Genomic DNA, 23562 nt, shown 5'->3' with positions numbered 1-23562 from the left:
GGCTAGCACTGTGTGTACGCTGGGCCATGTAGTTTGCATTCTGTACTGTAACCTTTATACAGTGGCCCAGATCAGCTGGTGTATAACTAGACGGTGATTGTGCTCATTATATAAGGGCTAGCACTGTGTATACGCTGGGCCATGTAGTTTGCATTCTGTACTGTAACCTTTATACAGTGGCCCAGATCAGCTGGTGTATAACTAGACGGTGATTGTGCTCATTATATAAGGGCTAGCACTGTGTATACGCTGGGCCATGTAGTTTGCATTCTGTACTGTAACCTTTATACAGTGGCCCAGATCAGCTGGTGTATAACTAGAGGTGATTGTGCTCATTATATAAGGGCTAGCACTGTGTATACGCTGGGCCATGTAGTTTGCATTCTGTATTGTAACCTTTATACAGTGGCCCAGATCAGCTGGTGTATAACTAGACGGTGATTGTGCTCATTATATAAGGGCTAGCACTGTGTGTACGCTGGGCCATGTAGTTTGCATTCTGTATTGTAACCTTTATACAGTGGCCCAGATCAGCTGGTGTATAACTAGAGGTGATTGTGCTCATTATATAAGGGCTAGCACTGTGTGTACGCTGGGCCATGTAGTTTGCATTCTGTACTGTAACCTTTATACAGTGGCCCAGATCAGCTGGTGTATAACTAGACAGTGATTGTGCTCATTATATAAGGGCTAGCACTGTGTGTACGCTGGGCCATGTAGTTTGCATTCTGTACTGTAACCTTTATACAGTGGCCCAGATCAGCTGGTGTATAACTAGACAGTGATTGTGCTCATTATATAAGGGCTAGCACTGTGTATACGCTGGGCCATGTAGTTTGCATTCTGTACTGTAACCTTTATACAGTGGCCCAGATCAGCTGGTGTATAACTAGAGGTGATTGTGCTCATTATATAAGGGCTAGCACTGTGTGTACGCTGGGCCATGTAGTTTGCATTCTGTACTGTAACCTTTATACAGTGGCCCAGATCAGCTGGTGTATAACTAGACGGTGATTGTGCTCATTATATAAGGGCTAGCACTGTGTGTACGCTGGGCCATGTAGTTTGCATTCTGTACTGTAACCTTTATACAGTGGCCCAGATCAGCTGGTGTATAACTAGACGGTGATTGTGCTCATTATATAAGGGCTAGCACTGTGTGTACGCTGGGCCATGTAGTTTGCATTCTGTACTGTAACCTTTATACAGTGGCCCAGATCAGCTGGTGTATAACTAGACGGTGATTGTGCTCATTATATAAGGGCTAGCACTGTGTATACGCTGGGCCATGTAGTTTGCATTCTGTACTGTAACCTTTATACAGTGGCCCAGATCAGCTGGTGTATAACTAGACAGTGATTGTGCTCATTATATAAGGGCTAGCACTGTGTGTACGCTGGGCCATGTAGTTTGCATTCTGTACTGTAACCTTTATACAGTGGCCCAGATCAGCTGGTGTATAACTAGACGGTGATTGTGCTCATTATATAAGGGCTAGCACTGTGTGTACGCTGGGCCATGTAGTTTGCATTCTGTACTGTAACCTTTATACAGTGGCCCAGATCAGCTGGTGTATAACTAGAGGTGATTGTGCTCATTATATAAGGGCTAGCACTGTGTGTACGCTGGGCCATGTAGTTTGCATTCTGTACTGTAACCTTTATACAGTGGCCCAGATCAGCTGGTGTATAACTAGACGGTGATTGTGCTCATTATATAAGGGCTAGCACTGTGTATACGCTGGGCCATGTAGTTTGCATTCTGTACTGTAACCTTTATACAGTGGCCCAGATCAGCTGGTGTATAACTAGACGGTGATTGTGCTCATTATATAAGGGCTAGCACTGTGTATACGCTGGGCCATGTAGGAATCAATGTCAGAGCTTCAGGACTGGAGCAGATCACCAGCGTGTGTATTTCATGTGTGAAAATGCATATTTTGTCACCATTGACACTGTCCTCTTAACTGTCACCCTAATGGCTGCAGCAGTGGCATCTGCAGAAATATCATAGTTGATGTCACAGACAGGGTTATGTTAATGCTCTGTGGTATTACATGGATTAACCCTAAACCCAGGGCCTAATTTTAGGTTGAGATAGGCAGCCATGATGAGCCTGTGCTGGGATGAAACAGCAAGATCTGAGCCCCTGATGTTATGACATTGCTGAATATAACTGACACCCACAGGCATTGCTTGTTTATTGGCTGATACAGTTCATATCACTTTCTATATCAAAAATCTTCTAGGTCATATATATTTTATAGGAACAGCACCTGAACTTATCAAAAAACAGTTTTTATATTACAAAGTCAAAATGAGTACACTGTAGTCCATATACATTGTAAGCAGGGTAGATACAGTCTATCAGCTGTGCCCTATGTGTAAAATGATGGTGCTGTATAGAAATTGAGAAAGATCAGGTCTAAAACGCCAGAAACATCTTCATATTATATGTGGCTCTAAAACCACTAAGTATAATGTCCACCCCTGTTAAAAATGTCCCTTATTGCTGTTGTTCTATCGAAAACTCCAATCTGAAAGGGTTGCCGGAAGTGACGTCAGATTGGAGTTTTCGAGGAATTGGGAGTTCTCGACAGAAAACCCTTAGTTCCCTTACTAAAGATGGCGCAGAATAAGCACACATATCTAGCTTCCGACATGTGACGTAATATCCGGAGTTTTCCATGTAAACACGGAAGTCACAGCGACAATAATAACAACGAGAAGCTGCTGTTACCGTCACCCGGGTAGCCAACCTCATAGTCGTTATACCCGCGACTGTCTGCAGGGGACGCCATGGCCCTGCACCGCGGTGTAAATGGCCTGCGGTTTAACCAGGACCAGAGTGAGTGCAGAGCTGGGATCCTAGGCCAGCACTGAGGGGCTTTAGCTGGGGAGACCCGTAATGACAGTACAGCATACGTGCTAAGGCCTATGGTATTCTGCAGACTATAGCATGTTGCTGGGTCAATTCTACATCACTATGGCAGACAAGTGTTATAGGTGCCAAAAACAAGAATACAAACCAGTTCTTATGAATTAATAACACATTGCCATATTGTGTATCACAGGGAATAGGTTGTTTTTTGCCCCTGCCCTTAAATCACTGTATCCAACAATAACCTTGTACTGACTCCCCTACTGTCAGCATCTGAACTTTCCATAACTTACATACAGTAGAATAGAATCATTAACATGCATAATAAAAAGACAATGAAACAACGATCTGAATTTAAAGTGAACATTAGATTATTTTTTACTGACACATTTCAAGGTTCCTATAATTGTTCTTCCCCTCCTGTAACATAACCTATAGTGACACAATTACTGATGCAATAAAATAACCAAATTGATACCAGAGAGTAAAGGGTCCCCCCCCCCCCCTTATAATTCCAAAGTTTTAGGAGTAAACAGTGACAAGAAATTTCAGTTCTATAGAGAGGAGGCAATGGAAGTTTATTTTGTTGGGATATTGTAATAAGGAACATTTATCTGGTTTATGGTGTCAGTGAACAGATACGTTTTCTAAGAGCGCTTGGAACTGTAGAATGGAAGATAGAGCCTGATGGGGCAAGACGGAAAGGTCCAGAGTGTAGATGAAATATTGGAGAAGTTTCCAGGTGTAGGAGAGGAATGAGACGTAGGTTATTGTCAGTTGTGGTGTCTGGGGTGCATATAGCACAAGTTTGTATTCATCCCACTCTAGTGACCTATGGTTAGGGTTGACACCTTTCTTGGAAGAAAATCTCGGCCATGCTCATTAACATAAATTTGAATAAATAATCAAACAGCATAATTAAAAAAACTACCAGCTTAGTGGCAACCCTACCTATGGCAAACTCAAATCTTCACCTGTTGAACAGATACTGATGGTTGTAGTTTTTTCCTCTTCCAGGCTGTTTCTGCTGTGCGATGGAGACTGGCGTGCGAATCTTTAATATTGAACCCCTGATGGAAAAAGGACACCTTGGTAAGTATTTAAAGGGCCACTGTAAGTAAATATTTTCTATGCCTGATACTAACTAACTACCCCAAATACGCTTTTTATCAATAGCATTTCATTAACATATCTCTACCGTATATCAGAAATCTTGTCTGCAAATTTAATTGTTTTCCAAACCCACTCCGTGGGTATCCTTTGCTCTGTTTTAGGTGAGAAGTAGAATCAGCGCTTATTTCTACCAGCCAAGTACAAAAATGGTCTCTCTCACAGAGACCAAAAGAAGTTAGAATATAGGGAGAGATAGTACTGGCGCTAACAGCTAGGTAGTGATTAAATAAATAATGTGAGTAATTCTCAAGGTAAGCAAGAGGGAGTGATTATACCCTAAATGCAAAAGTGACAATAGTCTATTAATAATGGATAATAATCAAGAGCAAATAGCAAATAAGACAAAAGGTCAAAAAATTAATAAAAAACTAGAATGTTTATTGCAAAAAATAATAAGAATATAACAATAAGCCTAAATAAAATTGCACATATGTGTCTGGTGTGTAGTGGAACAATTGAATAACCTAGCTCTAAAGATGAGCTCGAACAAGCAAATAACAATAGGTAAGTATATCAACTATCCTACACATTAATGTCTGGTTATAAAGATATCAATAGTAATCACAAAGTTACACTTAAGTTAAGAATGTTAAAAATACATACAACCAAATAAATACAAATATTGGCAGGCTGGACGTCCAGTAATAAAATACAATACAATAATAAAATAAGGCAAATTAGTTAAAAAGCACAATAGTAAAAAAGCTGAAGTAAAACTAATTAAGCAAATGGTAACTGCCAAAAAATGACAGAGTCTATCTAAGCAGACAGGTAATAAAGTGCGATTGACCGGTCATAAGTACAAGTGGTAATACGATCAAGTAAGGGCTTAATGCAGATTGTGAACAGTTCACTCTCATATGCTGTTGATCTTGCTCAGATGAGTATTGGATCACACTAGCATATGAGAGGGGTACCTGAGGTGGCCGGCGTTATGTCCGTTGGTGGGGGTGGCTGCCAGGAGCCGTGCACTCTTAGCAATACTTAAGTGCTGTGGGAAATCCCCTTGTTGAATCTTTAGTTTTCTGGGTCTTTGTCACCTATCGCAGGCTGATTTTCTTTACCGCTATCCTCTGTGAAAGCGGTGTGCGGTGCAGGCTGCTTAGGCTATTCCGGTTACCTTGGCTGTAACAGAGTGACGTCTCCGCTTACGTGTATTGAGGTTTGCGTGCGGTCGTCAACAGCTGTGCTCAGGTTTGGGCAACGATTCGAACAAGAGCCCAACAGACCTTGGTCTTCTTGTTGAGGCCTCCTCCTACTTGAGGGACAGGGACAGGAAGTAAAGGACACTTTTGTCGCCTGCGTAATGAAGCTTTTAGTCCGCGAGCAGCGCCTCCTTTCTAATATCAAACACAGAATTCACTTCCAGTCACTTCTCCGTTTGTCAAAGACTAAAAATCCGGCAGCGTACTTTATCCTCTGGGTTTGATGGATTCTTTCAAACACTAAAATCTGCTGCTTTCTCTGCCTTTCAGCTCTTACTCTGACCGAACTGTCTGTGCTGCCCGGCACGAGCCTCCATCTCGCGGACTAAAAGCTTCATTACGCAGGCGACAAAAGTGTCCTTTACTTCCTGTCCCTGTCCCTCAAGTAGGAGGAGGCCTCAACAAGAAGACCAAGGTCTGTTGGGCTCTTGTTCGAATCGTTGCCCAAACCTGAGCACAGCTGTTGACGACCGCACGCAAACCTCAATACACGTAAGCGGAGACGTCACTCTGTTACAGCCAAGGTAACCGGAATAGCCTAAGCAGCCTGCACCGCACACCGCTTTCACAGAGGATAGCGGTAAAGAAAATCAGCCTGCGATAGGTGACAAAGACCCAGAAAACTAAAGATTCAACAAGGGGATTTCCCACAGCACTTAAGTATTGCTAAGAGTGCACGGCTCCTGGCAGCCACCCCCACCAACGGACATAACGCCGGCCACCTCAGGTACCCCTCTCATATGCTAGTGTGATCCAATACTCATCTGAGCAAGATCAACAGCATATGAGAGTGAACTGTTCACAATCTGCATTAAGCCCTTACTTGATCGTATTACCACTTGTACTTATGACCGGTCAATCGCACTTTATTACCTGTCTGCTTAGATAGACTCTGTCATTTTTTGGCAGTTACCATTTGCTTAATTAGTTTTACTTCAGCTTTTTTACTATTGTGCTTTTTAACTAATTTGCCTTATTTTATTATTGTATTGTATTTTATTACTGGACGTCCAGCCTGCCAATATTTGTATTTATTTGGTTGTATGTATTTTTAACATTCTTAACTTAAGTGTAACTTTGTGATTACTATTGATATCTTTGCTATATTGTTCTTATTTAGGATTAACCAGACATTAATGTGTAGGATAGTTGATATACTTACCTATTGTTATTTGCTTGTTCGAGCTCATCTTTAGAGCTAGGTTATTCAATTGTTCCACTACACACCAGACACATATGTGCAATTTTATTTAGGCTTATTGTTATATTCTTATTATTTTTTGCAATAAACATTCTAGTTTTTTATTAATTTTTTGACCTTTTGTCTTATTTGCTATTTGCTCTTGATTATTATCCATTATTAATAGACTATTGTCACTTTTGCATTTAGGGTATAATCACTCCCTCTTGCTTACCTTGAGAATTACTCACATTATTTATTTAATCACTACCTAGCTGTTAGCGCCAGTACTATCTCTCCCTATATCCTTTGCTCTGTACCAATCCGTTTACAATACCTAGGTTTCAAAATGGCGCTTTAAAAACAAAGTTATTGGTTTAAGTATTTTGAACATGCAGTGCTGAAAATAGTGGGCAGGATAACGTGACATCATCGGCGAATAAAAGATATAACTTTTAGAACGTTATGAAACTTAGTTTTGGAGAAAATATAGGTCAGTAGGTTTTAATTAATGTTTATTAACTTTAATATGTTAGTTGTTTAGCTTAAAAATTATAACAGAATGTAATCCTTTAAACCCAAACATTTTATATCATGATTCAGATAGAGAATGCAATTTTAAACAACATTCCAATTTACTTCCATTATCTAATTTGCTTCATTCTTTTGATATCCTTTGTTTAAGAAATAGCAATGCACAAGGGTGAGCCAATCACACACAGCATCTATGTGCTGCCACCAATCAGCAGCTACCAATCAGCAGCTACTGAGCCTATCTGGATATGCTTTTTAGTAAAGGATATCAAGAGAATGAAGCAAATTAGATAAAATAAGTAAATTAGTTGTTTAAAATTGCATGCTCTTTGTAAATCCTGAAAGAAAAAATGTGGGTTTCATGTCCCTTTAAAGAAACCAAAGGAAGGGACTGAACCATAAGCCCTTGTTTCTGACTTTGTATTTTCTCTCTCAGATGTGGAACAAGTTGGCAGCGTGGGGCAGGTAGAAATGCTACAGAGGTGTAATCTACTGGCACTAGTGGGTGGTGGCAGTAACCCGAAATTCTCCGACATCTCCGGTATGGAACTCACATTCATTTATTCTCTTTACTTGCTCCACTTTCTTGTTCTTTACTGCTGTGCGTCTGACATCACTGGGAGTTCTGAGATGTCTGTTCTCTTTCTTCAGTGCTGATTTGGGATGATTCGCGCGACGGAAAGGATAAGCTAGTCCTGGAATTCACTTTTACTAAACCTGTGCTAAGTGTACGTCTGCGATCCGACAAGTGAGTTGAGTTCCTTTTTATAAAGTAAGAGGTTAATAGAATATGCTATGTGCACACTATACTATTTAGTTAGCACGTGGTAGCCTCATTATGTGTTGTACTTTAGTGACTGATGAGCAATCATAGAGTTCAACATTAGCCCAGGACTGATAACTGTTACCCCCCAGCACAGTTAGTTTAAAATAATTTGTTATATATGCATAATATATATATAATAAATTAAAGTGACATGAAACTCCAAATTATTCTTATAGGATTCAGATAAAGCATGGAATGTCAAACAACTTTATCAAATTTTCTTCATTCTCTTGGTATCTCTTGTTTAATGTCTAGAACACTATATAGCAGCAGTTATGCTAACAATGTTATCCCATTTGCAAGACCACTAGATAGTAGCTCTATTATCTGCCATTTAGTGCTCCAATCGCCTACCTACGTATCTCTTTAACAAAGAATACCATGAGAGTAAAGCAATTTTTGATATTAGAAGTAAATTGGAAACTTTTAATAAAATAATTTACTGTCTGAATCACAAAATAACATTTTTGGGTTTCATATTTCTAAGAAGTGAATTGTATAAGACCTACATCCACATTAATTGCTTTAAAAGTATTAAAAAAAATTGTCACTTTATTAATGATTTGCACAACTACCTTAAAACCCTGGTGTCTATCTTCTCTTCTTTAATTGTGGTTCAAAAGGGGTAGCTGTAATGGGTTTGTGCCCTTCTCTAAGTAATCACTGTGTAGTATGTAGCTGGTTGCAGCATTTTCAACGTTAAATAATTTGCTTTTTGGTTTCTTAGGCCACTATTTTCACACAAAGCAAGGGTTGTTTTGATGTCAATTTTTAACCCTTTATATTTAGCGGATGACAGACTCGCACCATTTGTATTGCTAAGTTCTGCTGTGTAGGACAGAGAACTATAAAGATTGTATTTTTCACTCTGTAAACTACAACTACAGTGAAATATTTTCTCTGTATATTTGTGCCAATAAAATGTCCCCCTTTTCATGATACAATCTAAAGAGCTGTAATATAATTTACACCCTTTACGCCCTCCTTCCTGCTTACCTTCAGAATGATGCTCAATGAAAAAGCCTGATATGCGTGTAAGTTTTGAGTACGGCAACAAGAAAGCATAAAGGTGCCAGCACATGCACAGTATGGAAATGCTAAAATCTTACATACTGGGTGCCTTTAACCCATGAGAGCGCCTTGATGCTCATTCACAGTGAGCAATGATGTAAGACTGAAGCTTTTAACCCCTTATACATTGTTCCTGCAGCTGATAACAAATGTCACACAGCCTCTGATTTGCTGCACAACACACTTGCAACAGCGATTTAACCCCTTTATTTCCAGAAACACGTGCACTATTGATTTAACACTTGATGGCCAAGAGCACACCCCCAGGCATTGAAAGCATTTTTTAACATCATTTGTAATCATGACTGAGTAATACACTTGGAACAGTGATTTTAACACCTTGATTGCCCAAACCACTCACAAAAGCAGCATTTTAACCCCTTGTTTGCTTTCACAGATCCTGGGGTTGGGTCACTTATGTAATACACTGTCTGTGTCAGCTCACCCTATATGAAGTATATGTGGCAGCCGGGGCAGTAGTGACACTAAGCTGTACCCAGTGCACACTGTGAAAGGGAGAGGTGAGGCCGTGAGCCCTGCTCCTCTCCCCAGAAAAAAAAGAGAAGAGCCAGAAGGGAGTTTTGACTGTGCTGCCCAGATTTGTTTACCTTTTTTGCAGTAAATCTTTTGTATGTTAAGTAAATATATCAGGGTAACTGTAAATTGCTCTCATATTTGGTTAGTGTCTTTTATAACAATTTAATATATTAGACATTGCAACTACTACAAAGGGTTAGCTATAATTGTAAGGATAAGATTTTCTGCATGCATTGTGAGAACCCTTAAAGGGAACCACAACACCCGCTTGACATATTCTAAACTAACCTGTCCTAATTGTGCAAAATAAACTAACTACGAATGCTGTATGCAGTGTTTTTATTTTACTGCATTCTGTTGTAGATAAAAGCTTTATAATTAAAACGTTGCTCTGCAGCATAGAACCTGCTATGTATGCTGCCATATTGTAAAGTAGGTTCCACAGCAGTGGGTCACGTGATGCACACGGCATCGGCTATTACTAAATCAGAGTGAGCCCTGTAGTGTCTGAGAAGAACGGCTTCAGTCACTGTTATGTTTTTAAATAGTACGAGCAGGAAAGGAAGTGGGGGGGGGGGGGGAGGGAGTCACAGGGGGAAGAAAGGCTCCAGAGATCATATGTAAGGTAGAGGAATGAAAATGTCTCTTGTTACAATTTTTTATGCAGCGTAAGTTTGCTTTCTCCCCGTGCCTCCCTCTCCTCCCCCCTCACACTTCCTTCCCTGCTCGTGCTATTTAAAAACATAAGCCGTTATTCTTAGACACTGCAGGTCTCACTCTGATTTAGTAATAGCTGGTGCCGTGTGCATCACGTGACCCACTTTTGTGGAACGTACGTTACAAGATGGCAGCATACATAGCACATCCAGTGCTGCAGATCAACGTTTAAATAGTAAAGCTTTTATATATAACAGAATGTGGTAAGATAAACACTGAATACAGAATTAATCAGTTTATTTTGGATAATCAGAAAAAGTTAGTTTAAAACATTTGAAGCAGGTGTTGTGGTTCCCTTTAATAGTTATTAGCTAAAACAAATTGTAGTATTTAGTTTAGTTACATCACGCTCCAGGTTCATAGCCTGCGTTACACACTTTTGTTTGATTACACTCTCTGATTATTCGCAATAAATAAAGCCCCCCCCTCCCCCAAACAAATAAATAAAAAGTCTAACACTTGTCATAACACAGGATTGTCATCGTACTGCGAAACCGGATCTATGTCTACTCTTTTCCTGACAATCCAACCAAACTGTTTGAGTTTGACACACGCGACAATCCAAAAGGTAAAATCCGATCTCTCCTATATAAACTGTTTATATATTAGTAAGTATTTGTATATTGTGTATAATTCCATATCTACCTTCTCAGGCCTGTGTGACCTGTGTCCCAGCCTGGAGAAACAGCTGCTGCTGTTCCCGGGACATAAGTGCGGCAGCCTGCAGCTGGTGGTGAGTATAATGTGGGTGGCGCAGTTGGCACTCACGCCCAGTGGGGTGGTACCTGAAGACCTATTTTGTGGTTGCAGGATCTGTGTAATGCAAAGCCGAGTAGCTCATCTGCTCCATTCACAATAAATGCCCATCAAAGTGAGCTCGGCTGCTTGACAGTCAATCAGCAGGGTACTCTGGTAGCATCTGCTTCACGCAAAGGGACGTTAATTCGGCTTTTTGATACCCAGACACGGGAGCAGCTTGTGGAGCTCAGGAGAGGTACGGACCCTGCAACATTGTACTGGTGAGTTTGGCAGATACAATCCTTTTTTTTTTTTCTTTTAATATGTCATTCTACACTAATACTTAAGCCATCTGAAATTCAAGTGATGTACAAAAGTGCTGTAAGCTTAAAGGGACACTAAACCCATTTTTTTTTCTTTCATGATTCAGATAGAGCAGGCAATTTTAAGCAACTTTCTAATTTACTCCTATTATCAATTTTTCTTCATTCTCTTACTATCTTTATTTAAAAAGCAGGAATGTGATGCATAGGAGCCGGCCCATTTTTGGTTGAGAACCTGGGTTATGCTTGCTTATTGGTGGATAAATGTCAGCCTCCAATAAGCAAGCGCTATCCATGGTGCTGAACCTAAAATGCCCTGGCTGCTAAGATTTACATTCCTGCTTTTAAAATAAAGATGGCAAGAGAACGAAGAAAAATTGATAATAAGAGGAAATTAGAAAGTTGCTTAAAATGTCATGCTCTATCTGAATTATGAAAGAAAAAAAATTGGGTTCAGTGTCCCTTTAAAGAACCATTAAACTTAAAATGTCAATGCATAAAATGTTTAATTATTGCATAGAAACATTGCAAAATACATTTATAATTTATTTTTCTGCCTTTTTGTTGTAAAATACATCTAAACGAATGTTTGTTTCACTTTCTCCCAGGGGGGCTTGAGTTAATACTTTAAGGCAATTTATGTGAGCTTTTGTTTACTTTTCCCTACCTCCCTAAGCTTCTATGGTGTCACATGCTTTTAAAAGGTGGATTATCAGTTTTGCATCAACAATCATGATGGGAAAATCATTCTTTGCAATAGTAACCAAGATAAATCAGTGCTAAACCACCTTAAGGAATATAATTGTGCAGGCTACCCCAGTCTGCACATGTGCAAACAGAGTTTGTGCTTTTTCCGAATATTAGTTTGTGATTGGTTAGCAGGGGTTCTTTTGTTCTGGAGGACAGGGAAAATAATAAACATAAAACAATATACTAATTTGACAAAATAAAGCTGCAGTTTTCATTGCAAAATTATCCTTTTATATAAAGGTTTATAATCATGTAGTTTACAATTTGTGTTGAGTGTCCCTTTAATGGAGCTGGATACAGATTTTCTTGGGTTTTTTATTTTACCTTTCAGCCTCAGTTAGCCAGTCGGTGTATAAAGACTGAATTATTTGTACAATATGCTACCACCCTACCTTCCCTGTTAGTATTGACAATTCAGAGCTGAGCTTTTATTTACAAGTTAGTTAAACAAATAATTTTTAGACTGTATATATTGTCTCCTAAGCAAAACAAATGCTTCCCGCTCACAATACATTTTAGATGAGAGATTTTAATGGAAAATAAATTGCTTCTAATTCTAGATAAAGCTGATTCGTGAGTTATTGCATAAGGTATTGGGTGATACGGAACCTGTTGTCTTGACTAGGGAAAGTGTTGTGTAATTGAGCACTGGTGATTAACGCACTTCCTATAACATATTAAGCACAGAATATCGTGGGATACTGCAGTACACACACATCGTTTCTGCTTATAAAAAAGAGAGAGCATCCGTATTCATTTCACATCAATAAAGTGCATTGGATAAATATTTAAAGGGACATGATACCCAAATGTTGAAGCACTTGAAAGTGATGCAACATTGCTGTAAAAAGCTGACTAGAAAATATCACCTGAACATCTCTATGTAAAAAGAAGATATTTTACCTCAAAATTTCTTCAGCAGCCACATCCCATTGTAAAGGGATACTATTTGCTCCTATTAACAAATTTTCTTTGTTCTCTTGTTGTCTTTATTTGAAATAGCAGTAATGTAAGGTTAGGAGCCGGCCCATTTTTGCTTCAGCACCTGGGTAGCGCTTGCTGATTGGTTTGTCTACATTTAGGTACCAATCAGCAAGCGCTACCCAGATTCTGAACCAAAAATGGGACGGCTCTTAAGCTTACAGTCTAGCTTTTTAAAATCAAGATAGCATGTGAACGAGGAAGTTGCTTAAAATTGCATGCTGTACCTGAATCATGAAAGACAAAATTTGGGTTTAGTATCCCTTTAAGCAGCCAATCAGGATGTTAGTCCCAGGACTTGCAAAGGAGCGTGCATCTGGCATGTGCAGTCACAGTCATGTTATTTCCCTTCTCAGTTAAAAAAAAGTTTACTTTGAAATCTCATGAGATTTCAGTGAAGTCTCATGAGATCACAGTAAAGCAATTTTTAAAGTAAAATATTACTTTTTACAGTTACACTGCATCACTTTCAAGTGATTTTGCATATGGGTATTATGTCCCTTTTAATTAGGAAAAATGTACACATCCTTTATTAACTTTATTGAAATCCATTATTGCCAGCGGGAAGGGACAGTTTATTTACACCAATACTTTAGTAGTTACTTGAAATCGTTGTTGCCTTACAATTTTGCAGATGCAGAAAGCCCCTGTCTGATCATTTTGACTATATCTAATATCTGAAGAATAATACATTGCATAGAAACGTTGTGACAGAGTAGCACAAACTGCTCCTATAAGAAGGCATTTATTGACCTTTTTTTTAATTTTCAGGATTCCTATTTTATGGTTACAATGAATTCATTTTTTTCTGTTGACCACAAAGCCAACGATTGAGCAGACAGAAGTCCTCGGTTAGGGTGACCCTTTTGTATTTACTCACCAATGGAAAAACAAAATAATTCAGTTGTTTATCCTCTTGTGTTGTCTTATTGATTATCTCATCAGGAACTGCTCCTGCTGTAGCTAAGGATACATGTCAATGAGATTCAGGCTGTCTCACCTTTAAGATTAAAGGGACACTGAACCAACATTTTTTCTTTCGTGATTCAGATAGAGCATGCAATTTTAAGAAACTTTCTAATTTACTTCTATTATCAATTTTTCTTCCTTCTCTTGCTATCTTTATTAAAATATCAGGCATCTAAGCTTTTTTTATTGGTTCAGCACTCTGGACAGCACTTTTTTTATTGGTGGATGAATTTATCCACCAATCCGCAAGAACAACCCAGGTTGTTCACCAAAAATGGGCCGGCATCTAAACTTACATTCTTGCATTTCAAATAAAGATACCAAGAGAATGAAGAAAATTTTGATAATAGGAGTAAATTAGAAAGTTGCTTAAAATGTCATGCTCTATCTGAATCGTGAAAGAAAACATTTGGGTTCAGTGTCCCTTTAAAGGGACAGTAAAGTCAAAATTAAAGTGTTATGATTCAGACAGAACATGCAGTTTTAAACAGCTTTCCAATTTACATCTATTATCAAATTGGCTTTGGTCTCTTGGTATCCTTTGTTGAAGAGAATACCTGGGTAGGCTCAGGAGCAGCAATGCATGACTAGGAGCGAGCTGGTGATTGGTGGCTGTTCATATATGCCTCTTATCATTGGTTTACTCAATGTGTTCTCTAGGTCCCAGTAGCGCATTGCTGCTCTTGAGCCTTCCCAAGTATTTTCTTGAGCTTATCTTGGTTTACTCTTCAACAAAGAAAAAGAAGAGAATGATGCAAATTTGTTAAGAAATAAATTGATTATTTTTTTTACAAATTGCGAAGCTCTGAATCAGGAAGTTGCATTTGGACTTTTCTTTCCCTTTAAGCTGAGTTATACTTGGATGTTAGTACTATTATTGTGATATCCAGCATTCTGTAGCCCAGTGTTTCTCAAGTACCCCCAACAAGTCAGGTTTTTATTATAGCTGAACTAGAGCACAGCAGACAGCGGTAGGTTGGTTTCCAGCTGTCACATTGTGTTTTTGGTTAAGACCAGTCCAAGGGAATGGCACTGGGACATCTGCTAAACAGATTTGTGACCACGTTCCCTTGATCATTAAGACTTTGTGTGTATGAGACCTACGTTGTGTGCGCTGTTGCAAGCTGTATATTCCAGCAGTTACTCTCTTTTTGTGTCTCAGTATCAGTTTCAGCCATGACAGCTCCTTCCTGTGCAGCTCCAGTGATAAAGGCACTGTGCATATCTTTGCATTGAAGGATACCAAGCTCAACCGCCGCTCAGCGTATGTACTGCATGTTTGTCTTATTTAATGAATACTCTATATCATTTGTTGATGGATCTGTTGATATTTTCTAATTACAAAGTAACCCTCTTATTTATTTTTTTAAATGTGCACAAATAGTTCAGGACAGGGTTTGACAAACCCCGATGCCAAGGAGCCACTGAAGCCTTACAAATAGGCCTTGGCACCCTGTATTAGAGTGCCAGGACATCCATGGGTTCCCCCTGCTGGCAGCCACCAGCTACACCTAAAATTTAGCTTGGTGAGGCTTTATCCTTTCTAGGCTACTAAATTTATGGGCTGACTCCTAGATTTTAAACACATTTGTAAAGCCCATGTTTCAGCATTTGTCTTCAAAACTTACTTTATATAACCCCGAGACTGCCAGCTGAGATATTGCCCTTATTCATGTCCATCACTGGTGGTCTGCAGTCTTTTCTGAGGTGTGATGGACCAAGAGAACTTGTTAATTTTCCACCAGCTATCTGGTTCATGTAGACTCCAATATGAATGAGACGGCCTGATGAAACTGAACTGCCATAATGGCCACTGCGTATGCAGAGGACCACTTGAGTTACCATATACATGTTCCCCCTCATACAAATTGTATCTGCCCCTAGAACCACAATTTCCCCAAGCCACTCATTACATATATCCCTTTTTTTACTAATTTCTTCACCATATACCTCTGCTGTCCACTCACAACAAACTTCTGTCTGTAGATTTCAACTTTTTCATTGTGAGTGAGTTTAATAATTGGGTAAAACATGGAGTAATTGTTTGACAATCACTTACCTAGATAGCAGTTATCCTATTGCCTTAGTAATGTATCTACCCTATTTGTTCTCTTCAGCTTGGCACGGGTTGGGAAGGTGGGCCCTATGATTGGACAGTATGTGGATTCTCAGTGGAGCTTAGCAAGCTTCACCGTGCCAGCAGAGTCTGCCTGTATCTGTGCGTTTGGCAAAAATACCTCAAAAAATGTCAACTCGGTGATAGGTAAGTAAAATGGTTCTGCCCACAAACCTCAACATTCTTTTGGAAATGCAACTTAATGATACATTTTTGGATTTCTCTTCTCAGCGGTCTGTGTGGATGGCACATTTCATAAATATGTGTTCAGCCCTGAAGGGAACTGTAACCGTGAAGCCTTTGACGTATACCTGGACATATGTGATGATGATGTATTCTGATCAGCCGCATAATGGCAATTGTGTGATTGTATTTGCTGATGTTCGGCTGAGGACACTGCTCTATGCAGAGGCTATCTCATATCGTACATGAAACTGAAGTTGTGGATGAAGAGAGGGAAAATGCAGTGCTTGCCTAAATTCCCTGGTTGTGTAAATAGTTTTCATCATGGACTACTCATATTAATAAAGACTTCATGATGCATTGGCATTTTTATAATAACTAGATGGACTGTACATCAAGCAAAATGTGCCTCCCACAATATCTCATTCAAATAAGTAATTGTCCAGCTTTTTCACATAAGGAAAATGGTTTTGCTTACAGTAAAGAAATCTAGAGACTTCATTCAGAAATGTTCATGGCTTCAATTTGTTTCTGGTAAGAAATCAGACTGTGTACTGTTTATGTTGCCCAGTGACCTGTGAGTGCAGACAAAGGTCCCCAAAGCTTTCTACCTTCTGTATTATGCAGCACAGAGAACTTGTATCGAAATCCAAATGTGATAAACTTTTATTTGTGACTATGAAATAAACTAAAAATTGTCTGTATTATAAATATATGCCCAAAAACTTCTTGGTCTTTCCAGCCGGTGGCAAGAAAATCAAAGCTTTGCTCACTTAGCAGGAGGTATTTTCCTTGTAGACTTTATTCAACCTTCGTGTTCCAAATCTTTGACCTATACGCATTTTGAGAGATGAAAATAAATGCCATACTCTGATATAGAAAAGCTTTAGACAAGAACTGTAAGACTACAGTAAAGTGTGAGTGTGTAGTAAAGCAAATAAGCAGTTTTCCTTCACCAGTGACCGACAAACAGCCTCACCAATCACATATTTATTATTCCAAATACTAATCCTGCTATACCTCATTGTTGCCTTTGCTACAGCATCTTCTGCCAACACATTTTTTCTTTCTTGATTCAGACAGAGCATACACTTTCAAACAACTGTCCAATTTACTTCCATTATCAAATGTACTTCATTCTCCTATACTTTGTTGAAGGAGTAGCAATGCAGTACTGGGAGCTAGATGAACATATCACATGAGCCAATAAAAAATATGTATACATGTGCATCCACCAATCAACAGCTAGCTCCCAGTACTACATTGCCGTCCCTGAGACTACTTAGGTATACTTTTCAGCAAAGGACACAAAGAGAAGGAAGCAAAATAGGTCATTAAAAGGAGAGTCAAGTCCAAAAAAAAACTTTCATGATTTAAATAGGGCATGTAATTTTAAACAACTTTCTTATTTACTTTTTTCACCAATTTAGCTTTGTTTTCTTGGTATTCTTAGTTGAAAGCTAAAACTAGGAGGTTTATATGCTATTTTCTTAGACCTTGAAGACTGCTTCTAATCTGAATGCATTTTGACCACTAGAGGGCATTAGTTCATGTGTTTCATATAGATAACATTGAGCTCATGCACGTGAAGTTACCCTGGAGTGAGCACTGATTGTCTAAAATGCAAGTCTGTCAAAACTACTAAAATAAGGGGGCAGTTTGCAGAGGCTTAGATACAAGGTAATCACAGAGGTAAAAAGTGTTCTATAACATTGTTAGTTATGCAAAACTGGGGAATGGGTAATAAAGGGATTAGCTTTATTTTTAAACAACAACAACAATTCTGGTGTTTAAAATAAATAGGAAAGGGTGCGTGTCTATGCAGCGATCCTGGATGGTCGCACACTCTAAGAGCTCTGGTTGAATCTCTTATGAACCGCTTATAATAGGAGAATTTCCACAGCACTAACCATTATCATGGATCACTACTGAGACCTGGCTCACGGTGATACTAAACAAAGTTTCATCAGGGCTGTATTTTTTAAACGGAAAGCCCTGGATTAGGCAGTAAAGACCTGGAGAAGCGGCTCGTAACAGGTGACATTACCCCCCTCGGGATGCCGAGGTTTTTGCCAAAGCCACCAACACAATAAAAAAATAAATAATTATACCGATCAACCAGAAGGGACATAAGATCATTTACGACATCTAAATCTTAGAAAAGAAAACCGCCAAAAAAAGTCATTTCTCAGCGCCCAAAATGGCTGCCGCAAGAAGACAAACCTTCAGGATAACTGGGACAACCACATTGCTAAATTTTACAAACTATGCCAACACTTGATGGCCACTGCAACTCATGGTGTCTTTTAGACGTTTCAGTAAATTATCCTATCAACACCAATAATCACTATGGGTCCAAGAGAAATCAGCCTTTCTTGTCTCACATTTTTCTGTTTTTTTCTCCAAGAGAAATCAGCCTTTCAGAAACAGATAACCGACAGGGGAATCTCCAACATCCAGAAGCACCACTCGTAATACCACACAAGCCGTCTAATAAAGAACCAGAGTCAACGACCTCATGCAACCACGGCATAGATTCACTCTACAGCAGCAATACACATTAAGAATTCCCTTGGAGCACAAGGAAGGTCATCACAGATCGGAGGATACACACCGGTATCCGGAGCTGACGGGGAGTATGTGGGGGGCTCCCGGAACGGTCTGTCAGGAAAGCAACCGCACCTCTCTCTCAACATCGCTTCTTCAGAGTGGGCAGCGAGATCACTCATCGTTACGATGCAATTTACATGACGCTGGAAGATTCAAAACCCTTTGGCATCCGTATCCTACTACCAGAGAATATCAATATAAACATGAGTGATCCTGAAACATCGTATTACCTCTTTCCAAGAGACTTTACACACTGCCTATAAGACTCTCCTCTTGCTACAAACAGGCGTTTAGCAGCAAGTATCTAAGATAGAGTTGTCAATGTCTTTATAACACTAGTTCAGAGGGTGACAACATTTATTTATCGCTCATAGTGTATTATTCTCTACATAATAAAATATATGTATCTTACACAATTCATTTAAATTATGCACTATGTACCTTTAACTATGTTAAATGTTGGCAAGCTATTTGCTTAGCTTTAGGTTAATTTCTTAAACTATATTTTTTGAGCTTAGGTTTCTATATTGTTTAGCTACAGTATTGGATTTACATAGCTTTATTTCTAGACCTTTTTCTTATACATTATTTACTTACAAGGAGTTTAATCTGATCCTCTGCCGTCGCTATTGTTAATATACATTCCTAAGGGGTTTGTGGGGGGCCCCTAAATCATTTAGTTAAACAAGGGCTGATGTAACAGAGGACACTGATCTATATTGAATGTACCATCATATAGATGTCTCTCTGGCGATCAGCGGCCGAGGCCGCGGGAGAGAGAAGATTTGAGTTGATAGGTTCTCCCAGGTAGTAGTTAACCTTGTAAAGTATGCTATACTTACAGAAAGAAAAAAATCTGGATTTACCTTTATTTTATTATGTTTATATTTGTGGTTTCTATTTGATACTGTAACTGTGTTTTCAAAATCCTAACATCAATGTCTATATTAACTGAGTTTTAAAGTTTGCAGAGAATAGTTAAACCCCTAACTTAAAAGGACACTGAACCTAATTTTTTTCTTTTGTGATTCAGATAGAGCGTGCAATTTTAAGTAACTTTCTAATTTACTCCTATTATCAATTTTTTTTCCATTCTCTTGCTATCTTTATTTGAAAAAGAAGGCAGCTAAGGGTTTTTTTTTTGGTTCAGAACTCTGGACAGCACTTTTTTATTGGTGGATTAATTTATCCACCAATCAGCAAGAACAACCCAGGTTGTTCAAAAATGGGCCGGCATCTAAATTTACATCCTTGCATTTCAAATAAAGATACCAAGAGAATGAAGAAAATTTGATAATAGGAGTAATTAGAAAGTTACTTAAAATTGCATGTCCCTTTAACTATGCAATTCTTATATTCTAAGTTTGGCTCCACACGTATGTCCCTTAGCGATCGCAGTTAGTAAGATAGGCTTTGGTCTCTAGTTAGTTTAACTAGAACTGTCTTACTTGGAAATAATCCCTATACTTCACTAAACATTTTTTCATGGATCCAAGAGTAGTCTATATTATTTATCGTAGGGATCAAAAAGAGGACAATTGAATATAATGCACGAAAGTATATAGCATGTACTGTATGCATATTTTTATGTAAGTTTTTCTAATGTATTTCCTTAATTAAAATATTAAAATAAATAGGAAAGTTGTATACAATTGTATGCTTTATCTGAAACATGAAAGAAACAGTTTGAATTTATTGTCCCCTTAAACCAGTGTTTTTCAACCGCGTTCCTCAAGTACCCCCAACAGGCCAGGTTTCCATTATAGCTGAACCTGTGCACAGGTGAAATAATCAGTTGATGGGTGAGATCAGGTTAGTAACCATGGTGTTACTGATCAGCTGATTATTTCACATGTGCACCGGTTCAGCTAAAATAAAAACCTGGCCTGTTGGGGATCCTTGAGGTCCACAATTAAGAAACACTGCCTTTAAGGACCCTTGAACACAGTAGAATTGCATAATTAACAAATTCATAATAAAAAAAAAAATGAATGCGGGTAACTTACTTGGAGCCCCAATATTGATTGTCAAGAAGCACAGGCGGCCTAAAGCGTGACTTGCTATACCCCCCCTGTCATCCGGGTAATCAACATCATACTGCAATAATCCACAAGCATTACCGTGACATTTTTCGAGGTATATCAGATCATAAGCGATACCTCTGATTTCACTATACAGAATCCGTCATGGAGCTCAGTCCCAGTGACTTACGTATCGCATTGACAGAACGGTTGGATCGCCAAACAGCGGCGCTCACGGAGGTAATCAGGCCCAACATTTTCTTGTACCCACCCCATGAAAGCTGAGAGAGTGCTTGCCCAGATTATCCGGCTTTGTGCGATCAACAGAGGCACTTACCTAGGGAAAATGTGACCTGGTATGCAATGAGCGAGTCCACTACAGAGCCTTATCCTCTGATAGAAACAAAAGCTTCCCATCTACGCTTCCATAAGACGGACACCGACGCGAGTCACTAGAAGTGCCTCACACTGAGTGGGAATCTCCTTCCTTCTAAAGCAAGCAACAAGCTCAAAAGATATCCCGAGGATAAGACAGGACATAGCTACTACCTAAATATTAACCTGCAGTGCAAGTGGGACTCTAAACAGCGCAACAACTCTAGCTCAATAGCAACAGATCATGAGCCTATATGGAAATGCTGGTGAGGGTATGGTTTTGGTTGTGGGACGCAGGTGGACCTTTCACCACATGTCCAATGTTTTACCACTCTGAAGGGGACTTCTACTCTCATGTTTAGTAGATTGCAGGAACCAGCTCTGTAAATCGGACGGTATCTGATTGAACTGTGGTACAAACTGCTACACCTATATGCGACATCTCATCACCCTTGTACAGCAACAGACTCTAGCTTAATTCTTGAGGTTAACTTCATTGATATACACTATTCTTATATAATCTGATAACACCCTACTTATACCAGGGTAGCTTGATATGAGGGGGAACAGTAGCTTGATATGAGGGGGAACAAGTTATAATCTGCTAACAGATGCATTAAAGAATTTATAGATATGTAGATACCTGTCTTTAGGCTACCCAAATGGGCTCTATATGACCTCTCTCTGTACAGGTTTAATCCATTCCTCAAGGGGTGCAAGCTACAGCAGATATTGGTCACTGTTTATTTCCAAGTTCAGTTATAAATGTATTGACCTTTGTTAACGTTATTTAGTTTGAGTCATAAAAATGTGGACAGGTCTAACACTCTTGTTGTCTTACTGAAACTTCCTTTTATATCACATCTTGCTGTGCAGCATGGCATTTATATATAGATAAAACAGGGAGGTATTTGAGGCTTGATATGTGACACAAGATCCACATTTTATGAAAATGACTCACATAGCAGAAATATACAAAAGACCCCCCCCCACTCCATGACCATACAACTACATTCTTATAAATCATGAGTTCAATCGCTATAAAAATGAGTAATGTCCCATCATAATATGATCACTAACCCATGTCTAGTACAGTTGAAAGACAACTTTCATTATCTTATACCAGTATAGTAAGTACTCAGATACCCCTGCATTTCTTACATTTATTTAATTTGGGATCATAAGGCCGAAAAGTAGTCCTATGCTACAGATACCCACCTACATTAAGTACCATTTTAAACAACACAGTAATGCTATCTCCTTTACCTAAAGCTTTTTCTCTTGTAAGATGTATCAAGTCCACGGATTCATCCTTACTTGTGGGATATTCTCCTCCCCTACAGGAAGTGGCAGAGAGAGCACCCACAGCACCCCCCCAGTCATTCTCTCTGCCTGCTTAACGGCTAGGAAGGGCAAAGAGGAGTGTGGTGACAAAAATGTTAGGTTTTTATTTTCTCAAGCAAAAGTTTGTTATTTTTAAATGGTACCGGTGTGTACTATTTACTCTCTGGCAGAAAAGGGATGAAGATTTCTGCAAGGAGGATGATGATCTTAGCATTTTTTAACTAAGATCCACTGCTGTTCTCACAAGGGCTGAAGAGTACAGGAAAACTTCAGTTGGGGGAACAGTTTGCAGGCTAAACTGCATTAAGGTATGTTCAGTCTATTTTTTTTCTAGACAGACTGTGTTATTTCTAGAAAAGGCTGGCAATATCCCCATGAGGGAAGGGTAAGCTGTATTCAGACACTTGTATAGGAATTTCAGCTTGCATGAAGGGCTCATTAGTTACTGGTGACACTGTTTGGTAAAAACGTTTTTGTTTATTCAGTGAATGATGCAATTATAACGTTTTTTTGAAGGGACTAAAGGGGTCATTGTAGCTTGTTTTTGAGTTTTCTAACCCACATGGTTAATTTAGAGACACTCTAGTGTTTGTCTGTTAGGCCTCAAAACATTGAGTGAGGTGGGAGGGGCCTATTTTCGTGCCTCAGTTGTGCAGTTTCTTTTCCTCTGAGACTTCTGCTTCTCCAGAGGTTCCTGCCGTGTTTGAGGGCTGTAAAAGAAGTTTTTTTTCCCCCACAAATTGATCTGAAGGGCAGGTAGGAGCCACAGCAGAACTGTGGCAAAGTGCTGAAAGTCTTTTTTACTGGTTTTGATGTTTTTTCAATCCGGTTTTGCCATTAAGGGGTTAATTGTTTATTTGCATAGCTGTGCAAAGTTACTAAGGCTATATGATACTACTGTAAAAATTTTGTTATGTTTACTGCTTTTTTTACACTGTTTTGCAGAATTTGTGCAGCTTTTTTTCTCTTAAAGGCACATTACTGTTTTATTTCTAAGTGTTATTAACTTTGATTACAGTGTTTTCCAAG

The 23562-nt window shown here is 39.0% G+C and overlaps 1 protein-coding gene across 1 annotated transcript; it reads left to right on the top strand.

Moving 5' to 3' along the window:
- The first annotated feature begins 1809 nt into the window (after positions 1-1809).
- On the top strand, positions 1810-16894 carry WDR45 (WD repeat domain 45). Its single transcript, XM_053695771.1, has 10 exons — positions 1810-2847; positions 3898-3972; positions 7409-7513; positions 7624-7720; positions 10597-10691; positions 10777-10856; positions 10934-11142; positions 15047-15148; positions 16002-16147; positions 16232-16894. Exons 1-10 carry the CDS (start codon positions 2799-2801, stop codon positions 16339-16341), a joined length of 1068 nt encoding a protein of 355 aa, XP_053551746.1. The 5' UTR covers positions 1810-2798; the 3' UTR covers positions 16342-16894.
- The last annotated feature ends 6668 nt before the right edge of the window (positions 16895-23562 follow it).

Source organism: Bombina bombina, chromosome 12 (assembly GCF_027579735.1).
Source record: "Bombina bombina isolate aBomBom1 chromosome 12, aBomBom1.pri, whole genome shotgun sequence".
In the NCBI taxonomy this organism is placed as follows: domain Eukaryota; kingdom Metazoa; phylum Chordata; class Amphibia; order Anura; family Bombinatoridae; genus Bombina; species Bombina bombina.
Note: the sequence above shows the minus strand (reverse complement) of the source record. Positions and strands in the feature narration are given on the sequence as shown.